A 26,744-nucleotide genomic window follows, 5' to 3' on the forward strand; every position below is an offset into this window, starting at 1 on the left:
CATCTATCATGGGAAGAGTGGATCAGAAGAGGGCGCAGTGGGTATCTGGAAATCTGTTGGAAAGCTAATAAAAGAGTCCAGGCAAGAGATAATAAATATGTGGAGTAGGATAGTGGCGATGGAAATGAAGAGAGGGATACGGCATTACAAAACATTTTGGAGTAATATTGAAAATACTTGGTAATACCATGACTATGGCTTGATCAGTGAGAAAGAAAGGCAATAAGGATGACTCACAGGTCCCTAGCCCTCCTAAATGGCGGATGAAGAAGCTGCTGCCTGAGAGAGAAAACACTGAACAAAATACTTCTTTAAGGTAGAAATATCACTAATTTGGTTTGGATATATACAGTTACATACCTCTAAAACCCAAATGAAGATGGTGAGTTCAACATTTAAATGTGCATTCTTAAGCTCCACAGGGATGTTTGTGCTAAATATACACATTTAGAGCTTTTGATATATATATATATATTAATTAAAGTCATGGGCATAGGTAAGCATAGGTGAAGAGAGAATATAGAGTATAAAAATTAAAAAAAAAAAAGACTGACCACTAAGGAAATACCAACATTAGCATAACTGAACGAAATGATGCATTAACAAAGGCTAAAATAAAAAGTTGCTTTTGAATGAACTGTCCATTTCAAGGCGTGTCCCCTGTGCTAAGGTTTGGGGATTAGTGTTGCTGGATCACTACTTGGTTTGCCACTGTTAGATCTCAGCCCAAAATTAACTTTTAAGGAAGTTATTTTTGGTCTCCCCTGAAATTTTCATAATCTCACATTAAAAAATAAAAAGTTGTCCTGAGGTGTTCTTATTTGTGGTAGGATAGGGACTCTGAGTGTGATATTTCCAATCATTGTTTTGTTGCCAGACATTTTGCACTTGTTTTTGGATGTATAAAGGCATTTTCTTGAGGAGGGATACTTGATAAAGCTTCCTTGAATATCTTTTCAATTTGAAACAAATCACCTTAAACCTGTCCAGAATTTATCAAACTTTGTGTTATGAGTTTGAGACTTTTTCAGCATTGTTTGTGTTCATCTTTCCTTTGTGTTTTCTTCCTTTCTGTTCATTTTTATTTGTATTTTAATAAATCAACAAGTAATTAATACCACCTTCTACTCAAATGTAAAGCATTTCACTTTTGATTGTGTAGTGTTTGAGGTGCCTACAGGACATGAAGGAGTCCAATAGTCTAACCGGACCAAGAGATCTACAAAATAGGCAAGAAATCTGAAGGCTTTAGAATAGTCTGGACAGCCTTTTATTTGTAAGATTCTTGAACTTCAAATAAGAATGGATATTTCCATAGTTGAGAACTATCAGTGTTTCACTAAATAGAATCACCACATATTTCTGGCTCACCTATCTGAACTTGTGCAACCTGTGAAGCTTTTACCTACAAGAAATTCAACAAAACTTTCAAATTTTTTCAGCTATATAAATATCCACATTCAAGATACAGAGATCAAATACTAAACAACTTGGAAAAAATATGTTGTGAAATAAATACTAAAAATAAAACTGAAAACATTTAGGTTAAATTTCTGTATGATACACATCGAGACTTGTTTTATTAGCAGTCCATTCAGCCATGCAAAATCCATCTTTCCTTTTTTAATCAATAGTGCTACTGTTACCAATGCCCAAGCAGGTGTCCCCAGGGGATCCTGCTAAATTTAGGTTTTTGTCCTGAACAAAGAATTGAGTGAGACCCAAGAGGTTGGCAAGCAAAACAAAGGTTTATTAAAAGCAAAAGAACACGCTGAGAGAACAGAGTGGGCTGAACTGAGAAGTGTACCTCAAGACCCTGTCTACACAGTGAAGCTGGCTTTTATTGGGCTGTGCTTTTCCCTGGGTGGACCTGGGTTTGATTAGTACCTTGATTGACAACTGATTTTGACAAAATTTCTTCTCTACTGCCAGTCCATAGTTTCTTTCCCCCACCTACCTGCAAATGCACAGTGGGGGAGCAAGCCACAAAGCTAATGATATGCTAACTAGTACCAACTTAACTTTAGGTCAGTCCCTCCCAAGATAGGGGACTTTCCCTTTAGGTTCTTGAATTCTCCTTGTGGTTGACCAGCTTCCCTTTTTAAAGGAAGTGTTAGGTGGGCTGCAGGCATGAGGCATTACCCTAACTTCCACCTTTTCTATCTCTCCTTTCCCCATACCCTGTCTTTTACCTAACACTATCCTGGCATTTTATAAGGACTAAACATTGATGATTAGTGCCCTGTTGCCTTTGTGGATAATGTTACAGATAGATTTTCATTTATAAGCAGGTACATACATGATGGAAGATATTTGTTGTATCTTTCAAACAAACAGAAAATGCAGAATACCACAACACCTTATTATTATTATTATTATTATTATTATTTACTATTGGAAATTATATCAATCTACTGTGTTTAAAGGAATTCCAAAAAACAAAAAAATGACTGACATGATGAAAGCGTACATTTAATTTGATGCTTTGCAGAGATACATGACCACAGTTGTGTGCATGGCTTATCCTTTGGATGACTCTGGCTATTTATTTTTAAATAATAAAATAAAAATGGAGCCAACAAATGCAATTAAGAAAAAAACAAGGGACCTACATGTCCTGGTCTAAGAAACATGAAAATGTTACAAAGCATTCCAGATACAGTATGACAGAGGAACAGTGAAAAGGCATTAGAACAATGCTCTTTCTTTCTGAAATGGGAAGTCTAACAGATACATTTTCACAAATGGCATTGATGAAACAATGTTGATTTTTAAAGAATTTTATAGAAAGAATTTTAGCACCATCATTAAAAGAAAAAAATAATAATAATATTTTTTTTAGCCCTGCCTATCTCCAGTCTTGGAATAATAACAGAAGCATAGCACCTTTCAGTATCTAAAATATGAACAAGAATACTAAGTCCATCCCAGCTTCTAGAGATGAGGTAGCTCATGCTAAGAAATGTTGGATCTTTTTTCCTATGAAAGTTCAAATTTCAAATAGTTTAATTCCAATCGTCACATTTGATTAGAGTCAGCTCCATAACTCTGGGTTTTTATATCTTTTTCTTCATTATTTGCTTCAGGAAGATGAAATTATATTTATGTGGAGGAACCTCAATCTTGGGTCCTGGAAATGTATTTATGAAGTTGTATGTGTACTTATTTCACATTTAGTGTCTTCTTAAATAAGAAGAAGGAAATGTATTAAGTAGTGTATCTGTGTAATTTCTGTCAGTATTGATAAATTGCATCAAAAGGGAAAGGTACTTTTAAAATTGAATGAGAAATGAGTCTACATGTGTCATATTTTGCAAAAATTTGAGAAATGAGAGAAATTTACTTTTTCTCCTAAAATTGCACTGAATATGTTATTTAAAGATTCCATTTAATACAGTGATAAACTTGTATTTTTTTAAGCTTCTCTTTTAACACTAGTAATAGTACATCAAGACACACATGTGGGTTTCAGTCAAAGATTAAACATCTTGATTCTTTTTTTCTTGATGATCTGGGAATAAGGGATCCCAAAAGGGAACTAATTTCTATTTTTCAAACTGCAGCCAAGCAAAATAAACATGTGTTGTAGTTTTATATACCCCACTCTTTAAGCTACCTGCCAAGAAAAATTTCCTCATAAATACTAAGCAACCTTTTTATTACATTGAAATAAATTGAAGAAAACAGATATTTATTTATTTAATGAGTTTACTTTTTTTAAAAGGTGATCATTGTCATTGGTCATCATGATTCTAAACTTGTATTGAAAATTATTTTAAATCAATTAAAACTTGATGATTGTAAGTAAAATAAATATTTTGAAAGATAAGGAGGCCAGGCACTTAAGACCATATATACAGTGCTGATGCATGATCAGCCATATCTTCAAGAGTCTCAGGATCAACTTCAAACAGTCAAAGTTCTTGTGAACGGGGTGGTCATCATTGATGGTGATGCTCACTGTCACTGTCTGAGCTTGTGTTACATGAAACAGACTGGCCCAATTTCAATGCCAAATTCCTGGTCTGTGCCGCCAATATCCACAGGGGCAAGATCTATGATGGGCAAACGTGCCACATTCTGCGTTCTATATTCAAAGATGGTCTTGCCCACATTTCCATTTCGCTTCTAGAAATAAAGGGTGCAGTGGATTAATAGTAGATACAATTTTTTTGAATGTTAGATATAAACCTCCCCAGGCAACTTTTATAACATAAAATCAATTATTTATAGAATACTACTTAAATGTCAGAGCACTAGTAACCTCAAGTGAGGTAACAGCACACCTGGAAAGTACTTCTTTCTAGGTAAATTTCCTTTTATCTTTAGCAGCTTCCCAAATAGCAGCAATATAAATTATAAAAGTATTGGTTTTGTTTGTCACAAATAAAATTATAATTTATCTTATAATATCTTCCTTATTTTATATCTAGGTATGCCAGTGGGAGACAATCAGTGATTGACTATACATTTTAAAATCAAGGAACTTTACACATGGAACTGAGATTCAGAAAGTTAAATGACTTGCAGAAGAAAAAAAACAGAATTGAAAAGAATTGGATCCAATGTTAGGGTTCCAGCTCTTATTTTTTTTTTTTTTTACTATTTTATATTAACACTTCCATCATGCTTCATGTGTTAATACCCATTCAAGTTGACCCTAAAGAATAACTATATACAAAATGCTGCTGAGCTTATATACAAGGCAAAACTGTCCCCACTTATAGTACTATGATAGTATGTTTTTAAAAAATAAGTTTGATCAGTGTAGATGAAAAGTACTTACAGAGCAAGTATCTTGAAGAACTGTGTATCTGAATCTCACATTCCCTTCTCCTTTGATTTCTAAATCATTTGCCCCTTTAAGAACCACAGCCTTCTTGAGGCTCTTGGCTTGCTCATCCATGTATCCTATACTGTTTTTACAGAGGTAAGTGATGTTCTGGGAAGCTTCTTTTGATAACAGGCGCAGGAAGGTCATTTGAGTGATGGCTGTATTAGGTGACAGGTGGTCTCCGTATGCAAACTAGAAACAAAGTCTTTTATATTCAATACTGAAGAACTTCTTAATGTGTTACAGATAGATAAATTGATTTTAGCAAATCTTTAAGTATTATATAATATGGCTCTCTAGCTATACGTATAAAATGACCTGAAATTTCCAACATATTAACAAGTAATAATCTTTGTCCTTACTACCCTGAATGAGAGGTGATGAAACCAACAATAATTATAATTTTCCAGAGAAAGATTAGCTATTTTAAAATCTGCTTTGATCATCTATCAAAAAACCTCATTACTGTCATTATTATTAAATAAGAATTAGAAATTAGCTATTAGAATAAAATCTTTACTACCTAATTATCATAAACTTGAAGGAAATATGAATTTAAAATTTTTCCTCTAGACAAAAAATAATTGACCACAAGCTCTTTTTTATTCATCTTCTACTTTAAGTTTTCTTTTCAGGGCTCCCATTTGAGTTTTTTACATAACGTCATATAAGCTAAATTACATTTCAACTGTTTATATTTAAGTTTTAAAATTTCTTGTTTATTAAATAATGGTAGATTCTAGCATATCCAGCTAGACTCAGGGTTCTCGCATCATGTTGATTCTGAACATGAGTTCTGGGGAAAGGTTAGGAGCAGAAGTGGAAGGAAAATTTCAGAGTTTGGCCATCATAAGGAGATCTTGGATGAAATATTAAAATGGAATTATCAAGGCCTGGTGAAAGTTTGAATACTAGACCATGAAAGGAGCAGAGGGTAGATTGGAACTCAGAAAAATATTAATCAAATTTATATAATTACACATATGCTTTAAGATTTAATAATACTATAAAATTGACAACATGACTTCATTATTAAAGATTATCTAATATTTATATATCACTTAGTGTATTCTAGATATTATACTAAACACTTATATTCATATGGACACTCTGGGATCTGAATTATTAGCCTCACTATAAGCTGGTAAACCTGAGGTTGCAAAAGGTTTAATCAGGTCATAAGGACAAACATCAGTAAAAGATCTAGCAAAGAGTTACCCAGGACTCCTCAAGACTGTCATTCAACTGTGGCAAGATCCCTTCAGGTCCATTCCACTGTCACTGCTGCGTCAATTAGAGTAACTAATCCTAGAAACAACTACTTCTCTACATTTCATCAATTGCAAAATTATAATTCAAAATTTACGTCAAGCTGACTCATCATAAAACTTGGTTTATGCCTTGGTATTGCAACTGTAACTAAGGAAAATATGTCACTTTAAAATAAGCCTGGTCAAGATCGAATAGTATTATTCTAAATAAACACAAAAATATGATAAAATATATAATCTTGAATAAACTATTTAATTACCTGTGATCCTCTATTCATATCTAGACCATACCAAACAGGTTTATTGTCAGGAGATTTGCTGGCCCACCAGGTTTTACGAGGTATACTGGATGGATTTGCTGAAATGCATGTTTCTCCTGTTTCCATATTGCAGTAAACTTTGATTGCATCTTCAGCTGATCCCTGATTGGGATCAATCCAATATTCACCTATTTTCCAAATGACAAATATTTGCTAAGTAAAAAAAACCCTCAAACATGTTTATGAATCTCCAAAATAATTAACACAGAAATTAGAAATATGAAATTATCAATGAAGGTCTCTTTTAACAGAGACCATGCTTTAAAGAAGAAAATAATTGTTATATATATGGGGATTTCCCAAATACTTGTCACTGCTCTAAGGCACTTTGCCCAACTGTGTACCTAAGGCTCAAAACATACGTGTGAAATAAATGTTATTCCATTTTACAGAAGAGAAAATATAGCAAAAAGAGATGATATATTGTAAGTGGCTTTGCCTGTATTAGTGTGTTCTCGTTAAATTCAAAAAGCCAAAGTTTTTAAAGAAAATTATAATTGGAATGTAATGTGTATTATTTAAACTATGAATGAAATAAATAAATGAGTTGAACTATAATAGAATTGTTATGAATCATCTTATCAGCCATTCTTGAAATCAGTCTGCTCATATATAATAGGTTTTTGAAACAGGACATACCAAAGACAGTGCTACATTCTAGACATAAAATCAAATAAATTAAAAAATGTGTATTTGTGCATATATGTGTGTGTATATACATGAATCTGCCTGTAAATATATGAAAAATCAAGTTTTAAATAGAGTGAAAGGAGAGTGGTGGGATATAAATAATTTGATAATAAAATTGGCTACTCTGGAAAGATGATATTTTTAACACCATTGTCAATGTCATTTCATAGTTAACTGAAACTCTTGAATATTTCTCAGCTTATTCCTATGATCTAGGATCTCTCTTCCCCGGATCTTATTAGAACAATCAAAATAATAGAATAAGGCAAAGTTTAAGCATAGTTCATAGTTCAAAATTCCAAAAAAGCCTTCCAATCTTACTATAACTTATTCCTGCCTGCAAAAAAATTCCAGAAGTATGATTCATAGAACATTAAACTACATGAAAGGAATTCAATATTCAAGCAAAACTTTAGTTGACTCTCAACAATCCAACAATATATGGTAACATATTAAAACTCTGAGAGGTCATATAGGTAAATAAACGTTTAATTTGGCTTCAGCAAGTATTGTGTGTGTGTGTGTGTGTGTGTGTGTGTGTGTGGGTGTGTAGTTAAATAGATAAAGAGAGAGATACATAGATATGAAATGTTTTCTATTCTCTACAAATTACCACTGTTTAGGACTTCTGGATGGAAATGGAACTATTCTGAAATTAGATCATTTATAGAATATATGCTCTATTACAGTGCATATCATCTTGCCCTATAATTTTTCATGTCATTTACTTTCTCCACAACTAAACTGTAAGAGCTCTGTGGCATGTGTATTTCTTTTTCTCTGTGTCTATCACTAATTAGAAAATTAATAAAATATTTTTAAATGTAGGTGAGAGCAACATCAACAGAAACAACACCCTCTGCTCAAACGGGCCGCTGTCCACTTACCACTTTGTTTTGTGGAATGGCAAAGCTTTAAGTCATCACAGGTCCGGGCTGGGTGCTTCTTAGAGCCATCAGGGCTGCGCATGGTTTCAATCTGACTACTGAGTGACTTCAGGGTTGCATGGACCCCTGGGTCAGTTTTGTTTTTGTCATCAGGAGCCGCCTGATCTTCAGTAAACTCAGGAAGTGGATCTGGCATGCTCTCATCATAGTGACCCATGATATCACCCAGGGCAGCTGTAAGGTGGCCAGGGGGACCTGGAGGGCCTGGTGGACCAGGCTCACCAGGAGGACCCTAATTAAAAAGAAATCAGAAAGACATTTAATATAATGCTTTTATTTTTATGTGGGTGTGGTACACAGAGATATGATGTGACACTCCAATTTGACAGTTCTGGGAAATCTGTCACTCATGCCCTTTTGTAAGTAGATGGTGCTGGCCTGCTAAGCTATAGCTTTCCAAGGATATGTTTTTCAGGAAACATATCTGCAAGTCAGCATCTGAGATAAATAAAGATTAAAGTACAAAATATTTGCTTTGATGTCTATCTTGAAGACACAATATAATTTATATTGAAAACATGCAAATATGTACATCATTTCAAAATTACCTTGAGCAAGATACAACTAAAATTTTTTCAAAGCATTTATGGGTGGAAGATGAAGAAAAGCTGCAGGGGCACAGGGTGCTGGTTCTATAAGGTGCATGTCAATACCAAGGAAATACCCACAAGAAACACCCACAAGAGAATTTCCCCTACTTTCTAATCAAAGGGAAGCAAAGGAAATCGTTTTATATGTGTGAATTACCATGCACATAAAAATTCTCTGTACTAATAAAATGGAAGAAAGTTCTCACTAGCATTTTTACAGACATAAAGAGCTCTCCTATACTTTTGTCAAATGAGAACTATTGGGTTAAAAGGAAGATAAGCACAAAAATGTGGCAGGGACTACAAAGGTCTTCTCTATTCATTTCCTTCAGCAATTCCCAAGGACAAACTCAACGGCTTGAAAGAAACAGGCAAAAACCTGAAGAGACACATTCAAACTACACATAGAGCACAGCCCTGGGCATCAGAAGGCTAGAGTTCTAACAATGGCTCTGCCACTTGTTATGTGGCATCAGGCAAGTTGTGGTAGCCCCAGTGCCAATGCTCTCTCATTCTCAAAAGGGTCTTATAAATACATTTTATAAGGTCATCATGGGTACATACATTCCTTTATGCTAACCTTGGGGAATAAGATTTGGGTTTGTTTGTTTGTTTGTTTGTTTTTGTCTACCAAAGACCACTGAACCACAAAATAAAGTCAACCAAGAGCTACATAAATCCAATGCATTCTAATTATATAACTGTTTTCTATTCGCAAAGAAATTAGTAGGAAACATTTTTCTTGACCATAAGAAACATAAGCCTATTTGACCCACACAACAAATAGTAAATATTTGGTTTAATGGCATTACCATTGAGGAGCAAAGACAAAATAAGGAGGAGAGGTAAATTAGATTAAAGAAACGCCCAGAGAGAAGCATAAATTCATATGCACACATGCGCATGTGCATACTAGTACATTTGCACATGAAGACCAAAGATGCTTCCCAGAGGTCTGAGAAGCTAAAGATTAGCTAATGCAGTTTATAACTATATACATTCCTCAAACCAAAACTATAAGAATTTTTAATGAAAGGTTTTAATTAAAATTCTCTCTGAATGTTATTTGCAATGTAGAAAAATCTCAGTCATATACTTCATTTTCCAGCATTTTCATGACATACAAACTACATCCCACAGATACCTAAAATATGTAATCTAAAGCAAAGCAACATAAATATAATCTTAACTTGCTATTTGCTTTCATAGTATCAGATGAAATCAAAGCCTGGTTATCTCTATCAAAGCCTGGTTATAGTCTAAATGACCTATATTAAAATATTTGAAATAGTTACTTATATAAACAAGCTCTTGTGTGGCTTTGAAATTTGTTTTCAGGGCCCCCTTAAGTCTCTTGTTCAACAGGCTGCACAGACATTATTTGATGGAATCTAAGCTGTTTTTCTCAACAGCATTTCCTGTGTGTAAACCCCTATGACTTTACCTCTGGTCCTGCTTCTCCTACACTGCCCCGAACACCAGGAGGTCCGATTGGCCCAAGTGGCCCAGGGTTTCCTTCTTTGCCTAAAGGACCAACCGGGCCTGGAGGACCCTGAAAGAAAACAATGACTCTGTTTTAGATTCTGTGGAAAAAAAATTTTTTTTTTTTTTTTTACAATGCCCCTCTCTAATCCAAGAACTACTGTGCTGATGGAGCTGTTACAATGATTTCTCAGATGCATTTTCTTAATGACTGATAAATGACCTTTTGGCACTTTTCAGCATTTACAATTTCATCAGACATGAATTTTCCTTCATCCATGCATTGTAAAAGATCAGTGTAAAGTCTTTAATAGACTAATCATCTACTTTTATTGGCAACAATTGTTTCATCAAATCTCAAATAAATTTAGTTCGGAATTCAATTAATTCAGAATAAGAAAATGACTAAAGTTGGAGGGTTAGATATAAATTAATCTGGGGTGCTTATCCTGTAGAAACAGAGTAATTTTATACTATTATTTCAATTTTATCCATGATTTATTTACAATGTATTTAGACACAGTAAGATTCATTGTTAATTAATTTTTCTAATTTTTTTCTAGACTCCTCTTTCTATTCACCTAAATAATTATTGTGTCAATTGTATTATTACATTAATAATTTATTACAGGAAGCATTAATATGAATGTAGACTTTCTAAAAGCTTCAAATATTGGTTTCATTTTATGATTTGCTTCCAAATTAGCTGCACACAAACCATTTCTAAGGAACTATCATAATACTATCATAATTACTTAAAGGACAAAATACATCCAGCTTCAAAATTTGTCTCCACTTCATGAGTAGGTCCAAGCTTAATGGAAATTTAAATTAACATAAAGCAAGAAATGAGTAGATGAATATCTACAAATCCTAGGTCAGAGATTCCAAAGTGGGTCCATATTATTAGAGGATATTCCTACTTATATTAATTGCTGGCTGGTTTGTCTCATATAATTGATGCCACCTTCAGAGAACATGAACCAACTCCAGTTTTAATATCATGAAAACTAAACTGAAACATTTGTGTTATGTCACCAAAGGTGTTATTATTTGTACCTGCAACTTATTTACTTTTGCTACTTACTCTTGGGCCAAATGGACCAGGGATTCCAGCACTGCCTTGTTCACCATTTGGACCCTAAACAGGAATAAAATTGAAAATGTTGTTCAAATATTTAGATCTTGCATTATGCCATTGTCAGTTTTAAAATATGTTGTCATTGACTTTAGCAGTATCAACTACTAAGTCATCTATCTCTACAATGTTTCCAGGAGATGGTCACTATTAAAGACAACTATCCATAGGAGTAAAATGCAAGTAACATTTTGTTTTATATCTACCCTACAAAATTATAGCTTATATGTGGACAATTATATTGTATAATAGGTAATTTTGAAATTAAAATGAGATTTTAAAAAATTCTTCTGTGTTAACAGCAGATAAACATAAAGAATAACTTACAGGTGGGCCAGGGAGACCCTGAAGACCAGTGAAGCCTCTGTGGCCCTTCTGACCCCGGTCACCTCGGTCTCCACTATCACCTTTGTCACCACGGGGTCCTTGAGGTCCCTAGAAATACAGTTATGGCATGGATGTTATGTCTTGATACTACAATTTTCTGCAATTTTACTTTTTTAAAAAACATTTATATTTTAGTTGTAGGTTGACACAATACCTTTATTTTATTTTTTTAATGTGGTGCTGAGTACCGAACCCAGTACCTCACACATGCTAAGCAAGTGCCAAAAGCAAGTGCTCTAACTTTGAGCCACAACTCCAGCCGGCAATTTTACTTTTGACAACTGCATTTACCATAACTTTTAATACTGTATCTTATATGAATGAACATATTTACTTATCTAAAGAGCCATAGGATTTTTGTCTGTTATTTCCAAAGAATTGTAGGTGATCAGTTATGCTTTCCTAAAGATTCAGTTTTTAAACGGTTATCCTTTTTAAGCATAAAAATAATTTATATTTAAATGAGATATTTTTAACTTTGATCTAACCTATTTGAAAGATTTTCAAAAAATTACATTTCACTTATTTATCAGATATCATAATGTAAAAATATTTCCCTGTAAATAGATTCTTTGAAACAAAAAACCTCAAAGTACTTTTTTTTTTTTATTTGCCATGCTTCCTCTAAGAATGAAATGTTCATTAAATTTGCATACACAGTCAGGCATGGTGGCACACACCTGTAATCCCAGAGGCTTGGGAGGCTGAGGCAGGAGGACTGTGAGTTCAAAGCCAGCCTCAGCAAAAGCAAGGCACTAAGCAACTCAGTGAGACCCTGTCTTTAAATAAAAATACAAAATAGGGCTGGGGATGTGGCTCAGAGGTTGGGTGCCTCTGAGTTCAATCCCTGGCTACCCACCACCTTTCCAAAAAAGAAAAAGAAATTTGCATATGCAAATAAACTAAATGTCAGCTGTGACTATATTAAGAAAGGGGTAAATATTTGAGCAAATAAAATCAAAGTATCATCAATAAACTACCCTTTTCTAAAGAAAATACAAAAAAATAATGTTATTCTCATGTTTAACTGTAATATCTGTACCCAGATCCTGAATTTCTGGTCCTAAAAAATAAAAGAAAAATGAGGAATCTTATTTTGTCATAGGAACTGCAACCTCAGAAGAGGTGAAAATTCTCTCATTGATTTGAGTTAGTCAGTTGTTGTTTTAGGTTCTAAGAAATAAAAACAATTCTAAGGGTTCAACGGTTCACAGTAAAGTGACAAGTGGCGTGGTGTTCCCCAATATGAAGTCAGCTTCTGCTGTCTTTAGAGTTCTCCTAAAACAGAACTGGAACCCTATTAATCTGCCTTTGGAAGATGGATGGAATCATCAAATCCACTGGTTCTCAGGTTAATGTTTTCCCTTATTGGTTTCTTTGGTTTTATTTTGCATTTGGTTGTTGATTTGGAATACCTAGTTGTCAGCCTTTTTATAATAAAATCAAAACAATTTTAGTAGCTTTTACATATTTACATACCAATGTAAAGGTGAACATCAAAATTAGTCTGAATGTTTTTATAATGTTATAAAGGTTCTTTTATTTTGAAGTTGCCAAAAAATTTCACAGTTGAGAATGAACTATAACAGAAAACATCTATTTAAATTAATTAAAATTCATTTTTTCATGAAAAATAAAGCTATAGTGTTTCTGTCACTGGTTAGAAAACCATTTATTTGACAGGTAGTGCTACTATGAAATCTTTTGCCAGTCAAGCTCAAATCAAAGTGGAGAGTCATAATATAAAAAATATGACCATGGTTTTATGGATATAATTGTTTTTCATGAATATAGACATTGATGTATGAGTATAAGAAATATGATCTATTAAACCACCATAAGTATAAACATAAAACAATAGAGCATCTATATAATAATAATTAAAAATCAGCCAAAAGCAAACAGCATAAAGATTGGAAACCATCCAAAGACAGTAAAGTTGAAAATAAAACATATTTAAATGGTGCTTTTCAAGAATACCAAGAGATTGCAGATTTGCTGTCCTATATGATTTTGAGAACATCTTGGAGAGCGATACATTATTGTAACCTATTATTCTGGGAGAAAACTGTGATTCTAGTCTTCATTGATAATTGAAACAATTATTAATGAGGTACTAATGTGATGTTTTGATACATGCACATATGATGTAATGTCTAAATGAGGAAAAATATATCCATCTCCTCAAACACTTATATTTCTTTATGGTAAAAACTTTAAAATCCATTCTTCTACTTTGTGAAATGTGCGGCACATTATTTTTATCTACATTCAGCCCACTGTTCAACAGCACATCAGAACTTCTTGTTTCTTTCCAACTATAACTTAGTATCCATTGAATAGCATTTCTCCATCCCTCCCATTTCTGAATCTTAAATCATACTTCTTCTTTGGAAGCATATTTTGTGCAAGAAAACATGCATTTGTTAAGAGAACAAAGGACTTACATGTAAACCACGTTTTCCAGCTCTACCTGGTGGTCCTATAGGACCCCGAGAACCCTAGAAAAATATCACACAAGTTGGCATTTAAAAACATACATATATAGACACAGGATGTCAAAAAACATGTGTTTACAGTTCAGTGCCTGTATGTGTCTATGTACACACTTATGGCTAATCTGTTGAGTCTGGTGAACATCTGTAAGAATGTGCCAACACCAATAATACTTTTAAAGGCAATTTTATTAACTGGACTTCACTAAGTGAAGAATATCTTAGTTGATTACAAAAAGACATTACTTGCATAATCTGATGCATACTTATTACATTTCCTATAAATCACAGACAGCATTTTCAGATAATTAAAACCAATGTATTAGGATCTTTGAACCCATATTTGAAATCAAATGATCTTAAGGCTAATATATATATTAATTCATAATTGGCTCCTTATCATTCTTTGTTCAGAGTCCTGAACCAAAAGCATACGCATGACTACTTTTGTGCATACATGAAGTTTATAATACAATGCTTAACTGACAGTGAAAAATTGACTGCCTTCTTACCGGATCTCCTCTTTGTCCTGCATCTCCTGGAGCACCAACAGGACCAGGAGTTCCAGGGGCACCCTGAGAGCCTGGAAGACCTGCAGGCCCAGGGTCTCCACGATCACCCTGATAAGAGTAGTCACGGTATTATTCTTTGAACACTTATTCTAAAATAATAGTATTTCATGTGTTTGAGCTCTTCACAATATGAAAAAATATATATGCCTCTTAAAACACTCTTACTTATTACTATACTTATATTTACTAATTAATAAATAAAATTGAAGAGAATACATTTCTTATTATTTTTACCCACTCTCAGATTTCATCTCTCCCTTCACCTCTGCCCTATTGCTCCCACAAGAGAAGATTACTGAAGTATAGGAGAGGTCACTTCCAGAATTTAACATCTTTTCTAAACAAGCAGTCTTCAAACTGGAGTGTCTAGACACCTGAATACATACTCTTTCCAAAGAATGTGAAAATAAGAAAAATTTTAGGGAAACCACCTTCCATATTTGCAACACCATACTTCTTTCAGAAAATTGAATTTTGAGCATCCTTTCCCACTTCCTCTTTAATAGTCACCCTTCTCCCATTTTATGAAAGAAAAGCAAATACCAAACCATCTGCAAACTTATGGTGCAATGTTTCAAAGAGTGAATACTTCTTGGCACCAATATAACGGATGTTTCCAGAATATACTGTTTATTTGAAAATAAAGCTAAGATGGATTTGGGAAAGAAGAGGCTGCTCCTTACTATACTCAGATGACCCAGTTATGACAAGGCTCCCAATAATGCCTCCTAGAAGTCAGAGGTGAGATGATTTGAGTATGAACATATGTGAATATAATTATTTGACTTGAAAAACTGAGCTATACTTTATTTTCTGACAGAAATTAAGTCTTATCCGACTGATTAATTTAGCAACCAAAATAAACTTTGGCAATTAGGTTAAAGAACAGACACATAATAAATAGAAGAAGCTAAATCAGAAACTACAAGAATTTCAAAGAAATACATTTAGAGCAAGTTTACGTTTAGAATTTACCAGGAATTATCTCCACTGCAACTATTTAAACTTGTGATTTAATAATGGTTGGGCGGGGGACAGCAACTTAAAATATACAGAGGGGCTTATAGATTTTCAAAATTATTTTAATAAGTACAGCAGTAAGATCTTTAAAGGTTACTATACTAGATGTATGTACTGACAAAGGGAGAAGCTACCCAAGTGAAGAGAATATGCAGTTCTAGAAGTTATGATAAAGGAGAGATAAAGGGAGTCTTAGCCCAAGGTTTCCCATAGTTCTATCTTCCCCATTTTTTCAACATGAGGACATTCTTGAGTGCTGACCCTGTGCAAGTTTTTTAAATGTGTTATTTAGCAAAAAAGTACCTAATGGACTAGATATTAATTGTATTTAATATGCAGAAATTTTTCTCAAGATCACACAGCTAATTACTTTCAGAATCAAGGCTCCATATTAGGTCTGCCTGGGTCCATAGTCCTTTCTGCTAACGAGGAGCCCTTGGGGTGAAAAACCATTATATCATAACACACTTTGGGGTAAGGAGTGCTTTTTGCCTTCAGTAGCCCAATATTCTAAAACAACTATGCAACTTCCAAAAGGGACTGAGCTTCAGATAAAGTCAAGGAGATTTTCAGTTCAGCCAATGTCTAATTTTAAAATAAATCATGTAATAGATAATGCTTAGAAAGCTTATATCCTCATAAGTCATTCACTTTAAGGGGTGAGTAGAGAAATCTAAATGTCACACAGCTCTATTTCAGCTTTTATACTTTACTGAATCAGTTTGGTATTTAGAACGCTCCATATGTCTCCTTGCCCAAAGTCTTTATGTTGCACCAAAGATGAAAGTAATTTGTTTTCCTGCTTTGAATTAAATATGCCATGTTAATTTGCCATGTATGTAAATGTCACTTCACTTACAAGATTTTCCAAAATTATAACCTTATAAAAAGGTTTCTACTATCAGAAAAATCACAGCTGTGTTGGAGTTATGAGAATAAAGGGTGTTTTTTTTTTAGTGTAATACTAAAATTTGAAGGATTTCAGGTTTATATGAGTCTTGATTGCTTTAATCAATGAATTGTTCTTACATGTTCTCCAACAGCACCATCCCGGCCTGGAGTACCATCGTTACCTGCTGGACCCTATGAGCAATCACACACAAAAAATAATTAGCAGTAGTGAAAAAAATCTCATTCTAATTGTCAGAAAAATGACAGCATGTCTTATACCTCTCTTCTTTACACTATAAACCAGCATTTATGGAAATCTCAGTAGAAAAAAAAAGGCTTCTACCAGTTTTCTCTAATACTTTGAATTGCTTGTAAAATTAACATAGTCTTACTTTATCTAAAATTGTTCATGCCTAGTTCTAATTCTCAAACACCTTGAAATAAACAAACAATAACATTTTTCCTGTTGTATGTTTATTTGTGTTACCAATGAATGATTTTTCTTGTTACTTTTTGAGTTTATCCAAATAATAGTCTTAAGGTTTTAAAATCAAGTGACTTGTTTAGTTGATGCTACATTGCATTTAAAAACATCTAGTTTACTGTCCCTTATATATTTTGATTTTGTCAGGACCATAGTTTTGTTATTTGGTTTTTTAAAATATCTCAAAAAACTATTGATGATTTCTTTCAAGAAAATGTGACTGGCAAGTCACTCAGTAAAGTACTGAACAGATATTCCAACTTTAACTTCTCAAGTTGCCTGTCTGAAACTTATTTCCTCTCAAAAGAGCCTAAGGAACATGACATCAATAGTGTCACTTTATAGTGATATTTAAGTAGAGTGATCTCTACTTACTTTGCCCTTTTTACATGATGTAGAAGCTATATTAATCCTATCACCATAAAACTTGGCAATCCCATTATACAGTGAAATAATAACAAGGGGAAAAATGAATAGCTGTGTCCTTTCACCTTGAAAACAATTTGGCAAAAGCTAAATCAACTAAAACACTCAGCTCCAGACTAGATGAAGGTCAGTACAGACATTGCTTTTGTTCCCTTCTTCTTTATCCAATCATTTAGTCAACTCTTTAGAGAAGTACTTCAAATAACATCACTGACAAGCTTCCTTAAGGTCCTGTGTGCAATCAATTTCTAATAAAACAATTGCCCCATCACACCCAGAAAACAAAGGAGAGCTGTGTTCACTGTGACACTTACTTCTGGTCCAGGTTCACCTACGGGACCATTTGAGCCAGGGGGTCCCACAGGTCCAGGTGGACCTTTATCTCCTGTTGCACCAGTTGGTCCTACTTTTCCTGGTGTGCCCTGCAATTGTTGTATAAATATGTCAACCTCTAAAACCAGTGAAGAATTCCAATTCCTATAAAGACCACATTTATTGAAATGGTGCCATAGTCCCTCCTTCTACAGCAATAATTGTCTGTTAACCTATATAACCTGCATCACTATAATGCATGCCTAGATACATACCCACTTCTCCTCACATTCCTCCTGACATACCAAAGGAACTAAAAGGCATTCTTTGCCCACCAGCTTAGGAGTGCATTTTGTGTTTGAATCACATGTAGTTAATTCTGGCTGCCCTTCTAGAATCTGCATCACTAGTAACATAAACTCAATCTATTTCACTCCTGCCTCGTCTGCTCAATATAGTACTGTATTCTGGTATTTTAGTCTCACTACCAAGGAATTTTACTTTCAGATCCTTGGTTCAATTCTGACAACAATAAGATATCCCTTAAATCCTAATTGATTGGTTTGAGATTTCTACCCAGATATGTCACAGTACCAAGATCCTGGGGGTACACTTCTCTAGCCACATTCCATATAAAAACATTATTAATTTTTTTCTCAAGTATTGTAAACTTTCAGTGGTGAAATTCACTCTCTTCAAAGCTAATATTGAATCAAATTTTCATCCATATTTCAAATAATATGAGATTCTTAAGCTCCCTCCAGGGAACAGGGGATTGTCTTCGGAGTCCTTCTTGATAATTCACCCACATCCACCTCTAATATTACTTCAGCTCAACTATTTCTTCTCTTTGGTAATTTACCGTGAAATATGGATGTTTTGTTAAGCATGTTTATTTAAAAAGATGCTACCTACTCACCAGGAGATTATTCCCCTTCTCTAGCTCCATGGATCTCTTTTAATCTTTGAAGAAAGATTTAAGAGTCACCAAAATTCCAATTCCTTATTGGCTACTTCTCTAGTCCCAGGGTTAAACAAATACATTTTTCAAAGACTTTGAAAGGTAATTAAGCATTTGACATTTAAGATCAACTGGTTTTTAAGATAACTCAGAATTTATGTTGATTCAAGACTGTTTAACTCTATTCATTAAGAAAAAAATCAATTTTCTCTGCACAAATTAAATTGCATACATCAGATGAAATACTGTCGATTGCAGCGACTCACCGCTGGGCCGGGCAGGCCGGGCATGCCTCGTTCTCCACGTTGCCCAGGCATGCCAACAATCCCTCTTTGCCCAGTTGTGCCAGCTGGACCAGGAGGACCATCTGGACCCTAATGTTGAGAATAAATTCTAATTAAAAATTCTGCAGAGTAAAATCCATATCCAGGAAATTTACAATAGAGTGATTACATATTTATAGGTCTGGGGTATGAAAAAAGTTCTGTCTCACAAAACCAGTCTATATAAGAGCAGTCATAAATTATAATTCACACTGAGCCTCCAACTCTATTTAAAGGTGAAAATAGCACATCAAATGAAAGTGACCTTGAAAAATACTGTGAATATTGATTGAAAAAAAGAGAGAACTATTCAAAAAACATTTTTTTCTCCTTTTAAAAAGACAAAAATAAATTTTAAAAGTAAAGAAACAGTATCTAACACATTCATATTTGGAGGCAGTTGGCTATTAGAGCAATAATATGTATATGTGTATCTGTATTTAATTTAAATGAAAAATAATTTTTGATTTAGTTTTTGAAAACTATGTACATTACTTTTTTTATATTTATGCAGATACTTTCTTTTTGAGAAGAGGATTTTAAATTAAGCATCTATGGAGCTTAATGCACTTAAATGTGTCCAGAATAATATTTAAGCAGTTTTTTGTGACCATGATTATTATGGGTTTCTATTTGCAATATCTCAACAGGAGGGCGTCTGAAACAAAGATTCTAAACTTACAGGCTGCCCATCTTCTCCTGGGTCCCCTTTATCTCCTGGGCCACCGGGTGGGCCAGCTGGTCCTCGATCTCCCACTCGTCCATGAGAGCCAGGATCCCCGCGAAGACCTGGAGGTCCTTCCTTTCCTGGTTCCCCTATGGGCCCTGCAGGTCCTGGAGCTCCCTAGTATAATACAGAAAGGAACACCCAGGAGGGCAGAGTGGAAGCCCAGTAAGAAGGCTTGGTTCAGTGGGCTCTGCCTCAAATGCAGGTGGCTGAGCCTTTTAGATTCATTTTTCATGTTGATCACTGAGCATATTTAAATAAAAGAGAAAACAAAGAAAGTACAGCTGTACATTCATTTCCCATGAGAAAATCTAAATATCATTTGCAGACAAGTTCCTTTGAATCATTATTAAAAGAGTGGTAAAATTATTTTGAAATTTTTTTCAAACTTAAGTCTCTGTTCTAATTATGAATAATTAATATTTTATTCTGTCTAACCTGATCTTATAATGACAGAATAACATTTATTACAAAGTTTCATAGATGTTTCTGGACTAAAGAAAATGATGATAAGTACATAATACTATTAGTACTTAGTACTCCAATAATCATGAAAATTTAGGGCTAAAAATGACTCACAAATAAGTCCCTCCAATAAATATTGGATTATTAAATATGAATTTGCTTTGATGAAACACCAGTTGGAATTGTTTGCATTAAACTAGCAAACAAGCCAGTAAGGAATTAAATAAAAATAATATCTCAGATATATCAAGTGTCTATACGTAATTACTTAACTTCCAATGACTTGAATCACTAAGTTAACTTACAGCAGGGCCTGGAGGTCCAACTCTGCCAGCAGAACCAGGAAATCCTGTAGCACCCTAAGAAATAATATTATATGATCAAATATTAAATAATATTATTTAATTATACATATTTTCCTGAGATCTGTTTTTTTTCAAGGAAGACTTCAGTCTTTAGATTCCCTTCCATGTTGTGATCATATATTTTTTCTTCTCATGTATTATACATTTTTGAGAAATAGATTAATTGGTGGGTAGGGTCCTATTTTTTTCTTTCAACTTTTCATTTATCTTGAACTTACATAGGTAGGGCAAAAACCACATAAATATTTTCTATAATCAAATTTTATTAAGTTCTTTTACATTATTCATTTACCCCTTTACTTGGGTAATAAATTATTTATGTTTATACATGAAGCAGTTGGGTCTCCAAGATTACAAAATTTATTTTAACCTAGATCTCCATCTTAGTCAAATACCCTTTGCTCTACAAAATAGCTGATACATAAAATAACTTATTACAGTTTCAGATGGAGACTAACTTTTACATGGCCAAGAAGTACTAGATAACTGAACTAGCTGTACATAATTCCTAGAATATCAAAATAACTTACAGGTGGACCCTGAGTTCCTCGTCCACCTTTTAGTCCAGGAACACCATTAGGTCCCTAAATTGGAAAGAAAATAAAAAGTACTGCAGTAAAGCACAATTAGTTTAATATACATACCAAACATTGAGTATTGGACTCAAGTTATAAGTTGTTGTTGTTGTTGTTGTTATTGTTTTTTAACTCACATGAGGGCCAGGGGATCCTGCTAGCCCTTGTGGTCCAGGAGATCCAGCATCTCCTTTCTGTCCTGGCTCTCCAGGTTCACCTTTTACTCCGGGCTGCCCATCAGGACCCTATATGCAATTGTACAAAGGAGCAACAGATTTATGGACAAAATATTTAGTATTAATTGCTACTAAAATTAGTTATATATTATGAAATAAAGCTTTGCATACAATATTAAAGTACAGGACAAAAATCAAAACCCTGATGAGATCTTTGAAGACAGTTTTAAAAAACTATAAATTATTAAAATTATAGTTACATAAGCAAACTCAGATGTGACAAACTCAATTTTTGTGCCAGCTTATGAAAAGCTGTATTGAAAATGGGAATCAATGTTAACAAAACCATATACTTCCCAGAACTTTAATATACCTTCAAAAATATGACAATGACATATTAACTCATTGCTATAACCAGAGGAGTGTCAACTTATAAATTGAGGATATTTGAAAATTATACCTGGGGTCCAGCAAAACCAACAGCCCCAGTTGGGCCATTTTCACCACGCGAACCCTAAAAAAAGAAAAAGATTACTGAATCTCCACACATATTCTAAATAAGTACAATATTTTTAAATAGGGTGTAATAAATTCAGTGTACTTTGAAGCATATATATAAAGAAATTATACATTGCTAGAGGAAAACCCTTAAGGGTAATACAAAAAGACAGAGGTCATAGAACAAAATTCTGAACATAGAAGTCTCAAACTTTCTTATTTAGTAAACAAACTACCTACCTAGACTTACTAGATTGTGTAGCTCATAAATTTTTAAAGTTTAATTAGAAAAGTAAAGGTTGAAAACAAAACAAGGAAGTTATAAATAGCCTAAATCAGTAGGCATGGACATCACTATAAGCATATGTAGATAGATGGCTGATAGATAGCAATTTATAAGTTGTTTTATTGCTCAATCATACATTAAAAAACATCAAAATATTGTCACTTACAGGATTGCCACGGGAGCCAGGAGGGCCAACTAAACCTCGAGGTCCAGGTTCCCCCTAAAAAGCAGATTTTAGACAGTTATTGTCCAAGGTAAAACAATACAATTGTAGAATGTTGGGCAACATGAATTGGTGGATAGTGGGTGACAATTATGAGATCTTCTACCTCAAAATTTTATGAAAGAGCCAGCGTTCAGACATTTAAAAAAATTGATACATAATAATTATTCAGAATAGTGGGTTTCATGTGGCATATTTGTACATCTACATAACATAAGCTGATCAATTTCACTTCTAAAATACCTCCCCTTTCCCTCTCTTCCTCCATTCCTCTATCCTACTGATTTCCCATCTATTTACACAAGATCCTTATTTCCCTCTTATGCTTTTGAGTGCACAAAATAACGATTTGTGACTCACCTTTTCTCCAGTAGGACCTGCAGGACCTGGAGGGCCCAAGGGACCTGGAAGGCCCTGTCAATGAATAGAATATATGCATACTGAGAATAAGAATGCACATAAATCTCCTTATTTAAGTAAGGAAACAAAAAAATACTATTTTTACAGCTTATTTGTTTTTTTTTTCAAATTATTATCTATAATACATATGACATAATGACATAATCTGTATATTTTCAAATTTTTTCTGTCTGCTCCATTACCATTTCCACCAGATTTTCCCAACAAAACCAACTCAACCCATACCTGCATAAACTGTCTTTAAACATTAGTTCTAAAGTAATGTTATTTTTCAATAATGTTTCTATGTTTCTTAGCCTCTTTCATTTTGCTAATATCTATTTTGAAAGTTGAATATAGATTGAAAAAAAGGCTTTTCTTCTTTTATAAAATATTCCTAAATTATAATTATAAAGATAGTAAACATTTAATTTTCTACATGCTTCTGAAATGAAAAAGAGAGTCACTACCCAGCTACACTGAAGCTTATGTGGCATTTTACATTTGGAGTGTGGGAGTTCTTCCTAAAACAATGTCTCTACCAATATTTGTGGATTGCCTCTTCATATGCAGCCCAAATATTCTTTCATTATTTAATTTCTGTAAATATTGCCGAAGAAAGTTAGGTCACAAAAATGACTTTTAATTTCATATTTTGACATGAATATGAGAAAACCATGTTCTTATATTCTCTGTATCAATAATGAGATGATATTTTTCTGTTAATTTACTCAAGGTAATTCTTTAAAAGATCTGATTAAATACAAAGATCACTTTGCTACTTATAGTCACAGATGCTTTTTCCATACAGAGAGCACATGCTATTGATTTTTCCTTTATTATATGATTCCAGCAGATGTTCTGTTCTCCCTCTTTCCTAACACAATGTACTGCCTCCTTTACAACTAAAGAAGCCATTGCTTAGTGCCGAGCCTACCACGTTGGCAATTCACAGGCACAGTAGACGTGCACTTTGGATTTAAACTCTAAATGTAACATTCCTTCAAACAGTCTTGTACTATTACTATACATTCCATAACACTTTTGATGTAGAATACAAACAATATTCTAGATTTACTTAAATTGCTTTTGAAATATTAAATCAACTATTTGATTTAACAAAAAGGGAAGAGACAGCAAGTGTTTGTAATGCGCTAAATTTTTTCATAAGGATAAAGGGACAATATCACCTAAGATAAAAGTTTTCTCTATTTTACTCAATTTGAAGTACCAGAAAGTGGCTCAAGGTGATCTTTTTTTTAATGATGCAACTGCTACTGCCAGGGCACAACATGAAAATAACAGCAAATCATGTCTCACTGACACAGGAAAAATTCACAAAATATTGTGAACTCTAACAGAAAATGCTGAGCATTTGAACCACTGTGCTAACCATTCTTCCATGAGGAAATAATTCATGTCTGAAAATATATTGTCCTACTACCCTGATTATCCTTGGACCTGCAAATATATTCTAATTTTGAAGACCTTAAATTTGTTAAATGTCAATTTTTTGACATGACATTAAACAATGCTTTGGTGTCAATCATTCTTCTTTTTTTATTTTTTTAGTTGTAGATGGACAGGATACCTTTATTTTATTTATTTATTTTTATGTGGGGCTGAAGCTTGAACCCAGTGCCTCATGCATGCTAGGTAAGTACTGAGCCAGAACCCCAGCCCCTCAATCATTCTTCTTAACATTCCACTTATCCAGACTGTTCATTGATGAAAGCATAAATGATGAGTCACTGGGCAGTAATTTTCTCACCTATAATATTCAGTATATTGAGAAACACTTAACATACTTTAGCCACTATAAAATTCTACTTTGTACTGGAATGAGGTCTAGACGCTCTTTAAATCATTTCAACAGAATTAAACATTGCACATGAAATAAAAAGATGACAGAGAAAGATAAAGAGGCACCTCACTCCCTTAAATCACCATTCCACAGACATAATACATTTGTGTTTTATTTAATTTTTTCAACAATGACTACTTTTGGGCTTCCAGTAATTCGTGGTATGCAAATAAGTATCCATGACTGATTCACATAACATCTCAAATGCCATCATTCTCTAAATTCTGACTACCAATGAAATGTGATAAACAATATTTTGAAAAATTAAGAATATTCATATACTACTTATAATGTTGGTTCCTCGCCCTGCTGCAAAAAAAAAAAAAAAAAAAAATGCTCTCACTTACTCTTGCTCCATCGTTTCCAGCTGTACCTTCGGCACCTTTCTCTCCAATGCCGCCCTGGAAGAGCATAAAAAATACTTTATCCATTTAATTATCTCTTTCCCACACCTGTGAGAAAGTTTCATGGGTCCAAGGGCTTAATTGACTTCATAGCTGTGTCTCCTTGAGCCTAGAGCAGTACCTGGCACTGTGCACTTTCTCAAAAAATATTTATTAGAAGAATCAATGAATAGGTGATGTGAGACCCAGAATGGTAGAAGGAAAAGCCTGCTTAAGAAATCATTATTAGTAGAACATCTAAAGAAATGAAGTGGAATAAATAGATAAATAAAGAGACTTACTCGGTCACCCTTGGGGCCAGGAGTGCCAGCAATTCCTCTTTCTCCTGGCATACCCTGAAGACCTGGTGGGCCTGTATCTCCAACAGTCCCAGTCGGACCTGGACTGCCCTAAAATGGGCAAATAATAAGTGACCACGTTAAGATTAAACATGTGAAATTGCTGCTTCAGTAGGGCAATGGTAGTTAAATGTCAGCAATTTCACATAGTTCAACCTAATGTTTCCATTTTTATTTAGGAATTAAATCAGATTTGATTTTTGACTTTTGATTTATGCTTCCAACTTTTCTCTTTAGAGAAAATTAAATACCAATTAAAATAAACATAATAGACTTGCATTTTTCTTTTTTTCCTTTATTGGCAACATCTTAGACTCATAAAGATGAGATTACATTTAGAGGAAAGAAATGTTGATTCTGTACTCTCTTAAGAAAACCTGTGTTATTAAGTTCTTTTTTCAGATAATTAGTGGTTAGATTAAAGTCAATCTTATCCAATCACTCTGTTCCCTGAAGAGTATAAGAGCTGTCATGCAACATGATCATGGAAAATTGTACTTCAATTGTGCATACTGAAGCTGGCTGCATTATTTTCTTCCTACCAATGACAATTAAAAGGGAAGGGTGCTGATTTCTCCTTTATAATGTATTCTATCTTCAGGGTTCAAAAAGTACATATTTTCACATGTGTAGAAAGAATTGTGCAAGCAGAGACAAGGAAAATGGAGCTGGTGATTAAGAATAGCTTTAGTAAAAAATGTGATTTTCTATTTCTTGCTTCTGCTTACTCATGGAAGCTATTAATAAAATATATCTAAATAAGCATTAAGAATAGGCGTGTGTGTGAATCATATCATCATATCATCATATGTCCTAGGATATTATCTCCCTTGCAGAAAAGTCTTCTTTTGAGCTCATTCTTTATTTGCCAGGAAAATGCCTAGTAGGCACTCATTAAATATTTGTTGAATAATAAAATGATAAAGTCAACTCATCTTGCAAAAAAAAAGTGAAACACATTCTAATACCATCCGGAACCTGCTAGGTAGTAATTTTAGAGCTTTTTAAAGTATGGAGATCAATGTGGTACTCACTTTTGGACCATCAGGACCATGTCCTCCAGCCATGCCCTTCTCACCAGGGAGTCCAGTTATTCCAGGTTCTCCTCTTTCACCAGGATTTCCTCTTTCTCCCTATGATAATATTAGAATGTCAAATAATTTCAATACTTCATCTAACAATGGTTTTAAAATGTTTCTGTAAATGGCATTTACTAGAGAAAAATTTAGAAGCAGCCTTGTTCATAATTCAAGTTTTTTAATTTGGTGCATAAATCAAAAC

At 33.8% G+C, this 26,744-nt stretch overlaps 1 protein-coding gene across 1 annotated transcript in view; it reads right to left on the reverse strand.

Annotated features, from left to right (window-relative positions):
- Window positions 1–2,717: 2,717 nt before the first annotated feature.
- The window catches only part of COL5A2 (collagen type V alpha 2 chain), a 142,519-nt gene continuing 118,492 nt past the window's right edge, over window positions 2,718–26,744 (reverse strand). Inside the window, exons 33-54 of the mRNA XM_081261733.1 lie at window positions 26,498–26,596; window positions 25,407–25,514; window positions 25,069–25,122; window positions 22,819–22,872; window positions 22,402–22,455; window positions 21,912–21,965; window positions 21,413–21,520; window positions 21,231–21,284; window positions 20,641–20,694; window positions 19,826–19,987; window positions 19,087–19,194; window positions 17,862–17,969; window positions 16,776–16,829; window positions 14,667–14,774; window positions 14,107–14,160; window positions 11,600–11,707; window positions 11,222–11,275; window positions 10,097–10,204; window positions 8,003–8,294; window positions 6,366–6,553; window positions 4,787–5,026; window positions 2,718–4,128 (exon numbers count right to left, since the gene is read on the reverse strand). Of these exons, the coding sequence (XP_081117859.1) occupies window positions 3,982–4,128; window positions 4,787–5,026; window positions 6,366–6,553; window positions 8,003–8,294; window positions 10,097–10,204; window positions 11,222–11,275; window positions 11,600–11,707; window positions 14,107–14,160; window positions 14,667–14,774; window positions 16,776–16,829; window positions 17,862–17,969; window positions 19,087–19,194; window positions 19,826–19,987; window positions 20,641–20,694; window positions 21,231–21,284; window positions 21,413–21,520; window positions 21,912–21,965; window positions 22,402–22,455; window positions 22,819–22,872; window positions 25,069–25,122; window positions 25,407–25,514; window positions 26,498–26,596 (2,370 nt within the window). The 3' untranslated portion in view covers window positions 2,718–3,981. The remainder of the gene's footprint in view (window positions 4,129–4,786; window positions 5,027–6,365; window positions 6,554–8,002; window positions 8,295–10,096; window positions 10,205–11,221; window positions 11,276–11,599; window positions 11,708–14,106; window positions 14,161–14,666; window positions 14,775–16,775; window positions 16,830–17,861; window positions 17,970–19,086; window positions 19,195–19,825; window positions 19,988–20,640; window positions 20,695–21,230; window positions 21,285–21,412; window positions 21,521–21,911; window positions 21,966–22,401; window positions 22,456–22,818; window positions 22,873–25,068; window positions 25,123–25,406; window positions 25,515–26,497; window positions 26,597–26,744) is intronic.

The sequence above is a fragment of the Spermophilus citellus genome (assembly GCF_964194105.1).
Source record: "Spermophilus citellus genome assembly, chromosome: 11".
In the NCBI taxonomy this organism is placed as follows: Eukaryota; Metazoa; Chordata; class Mammalia; order Rodentia; family Sciuridae; genus Spermophilus; species Spermophilus citellus.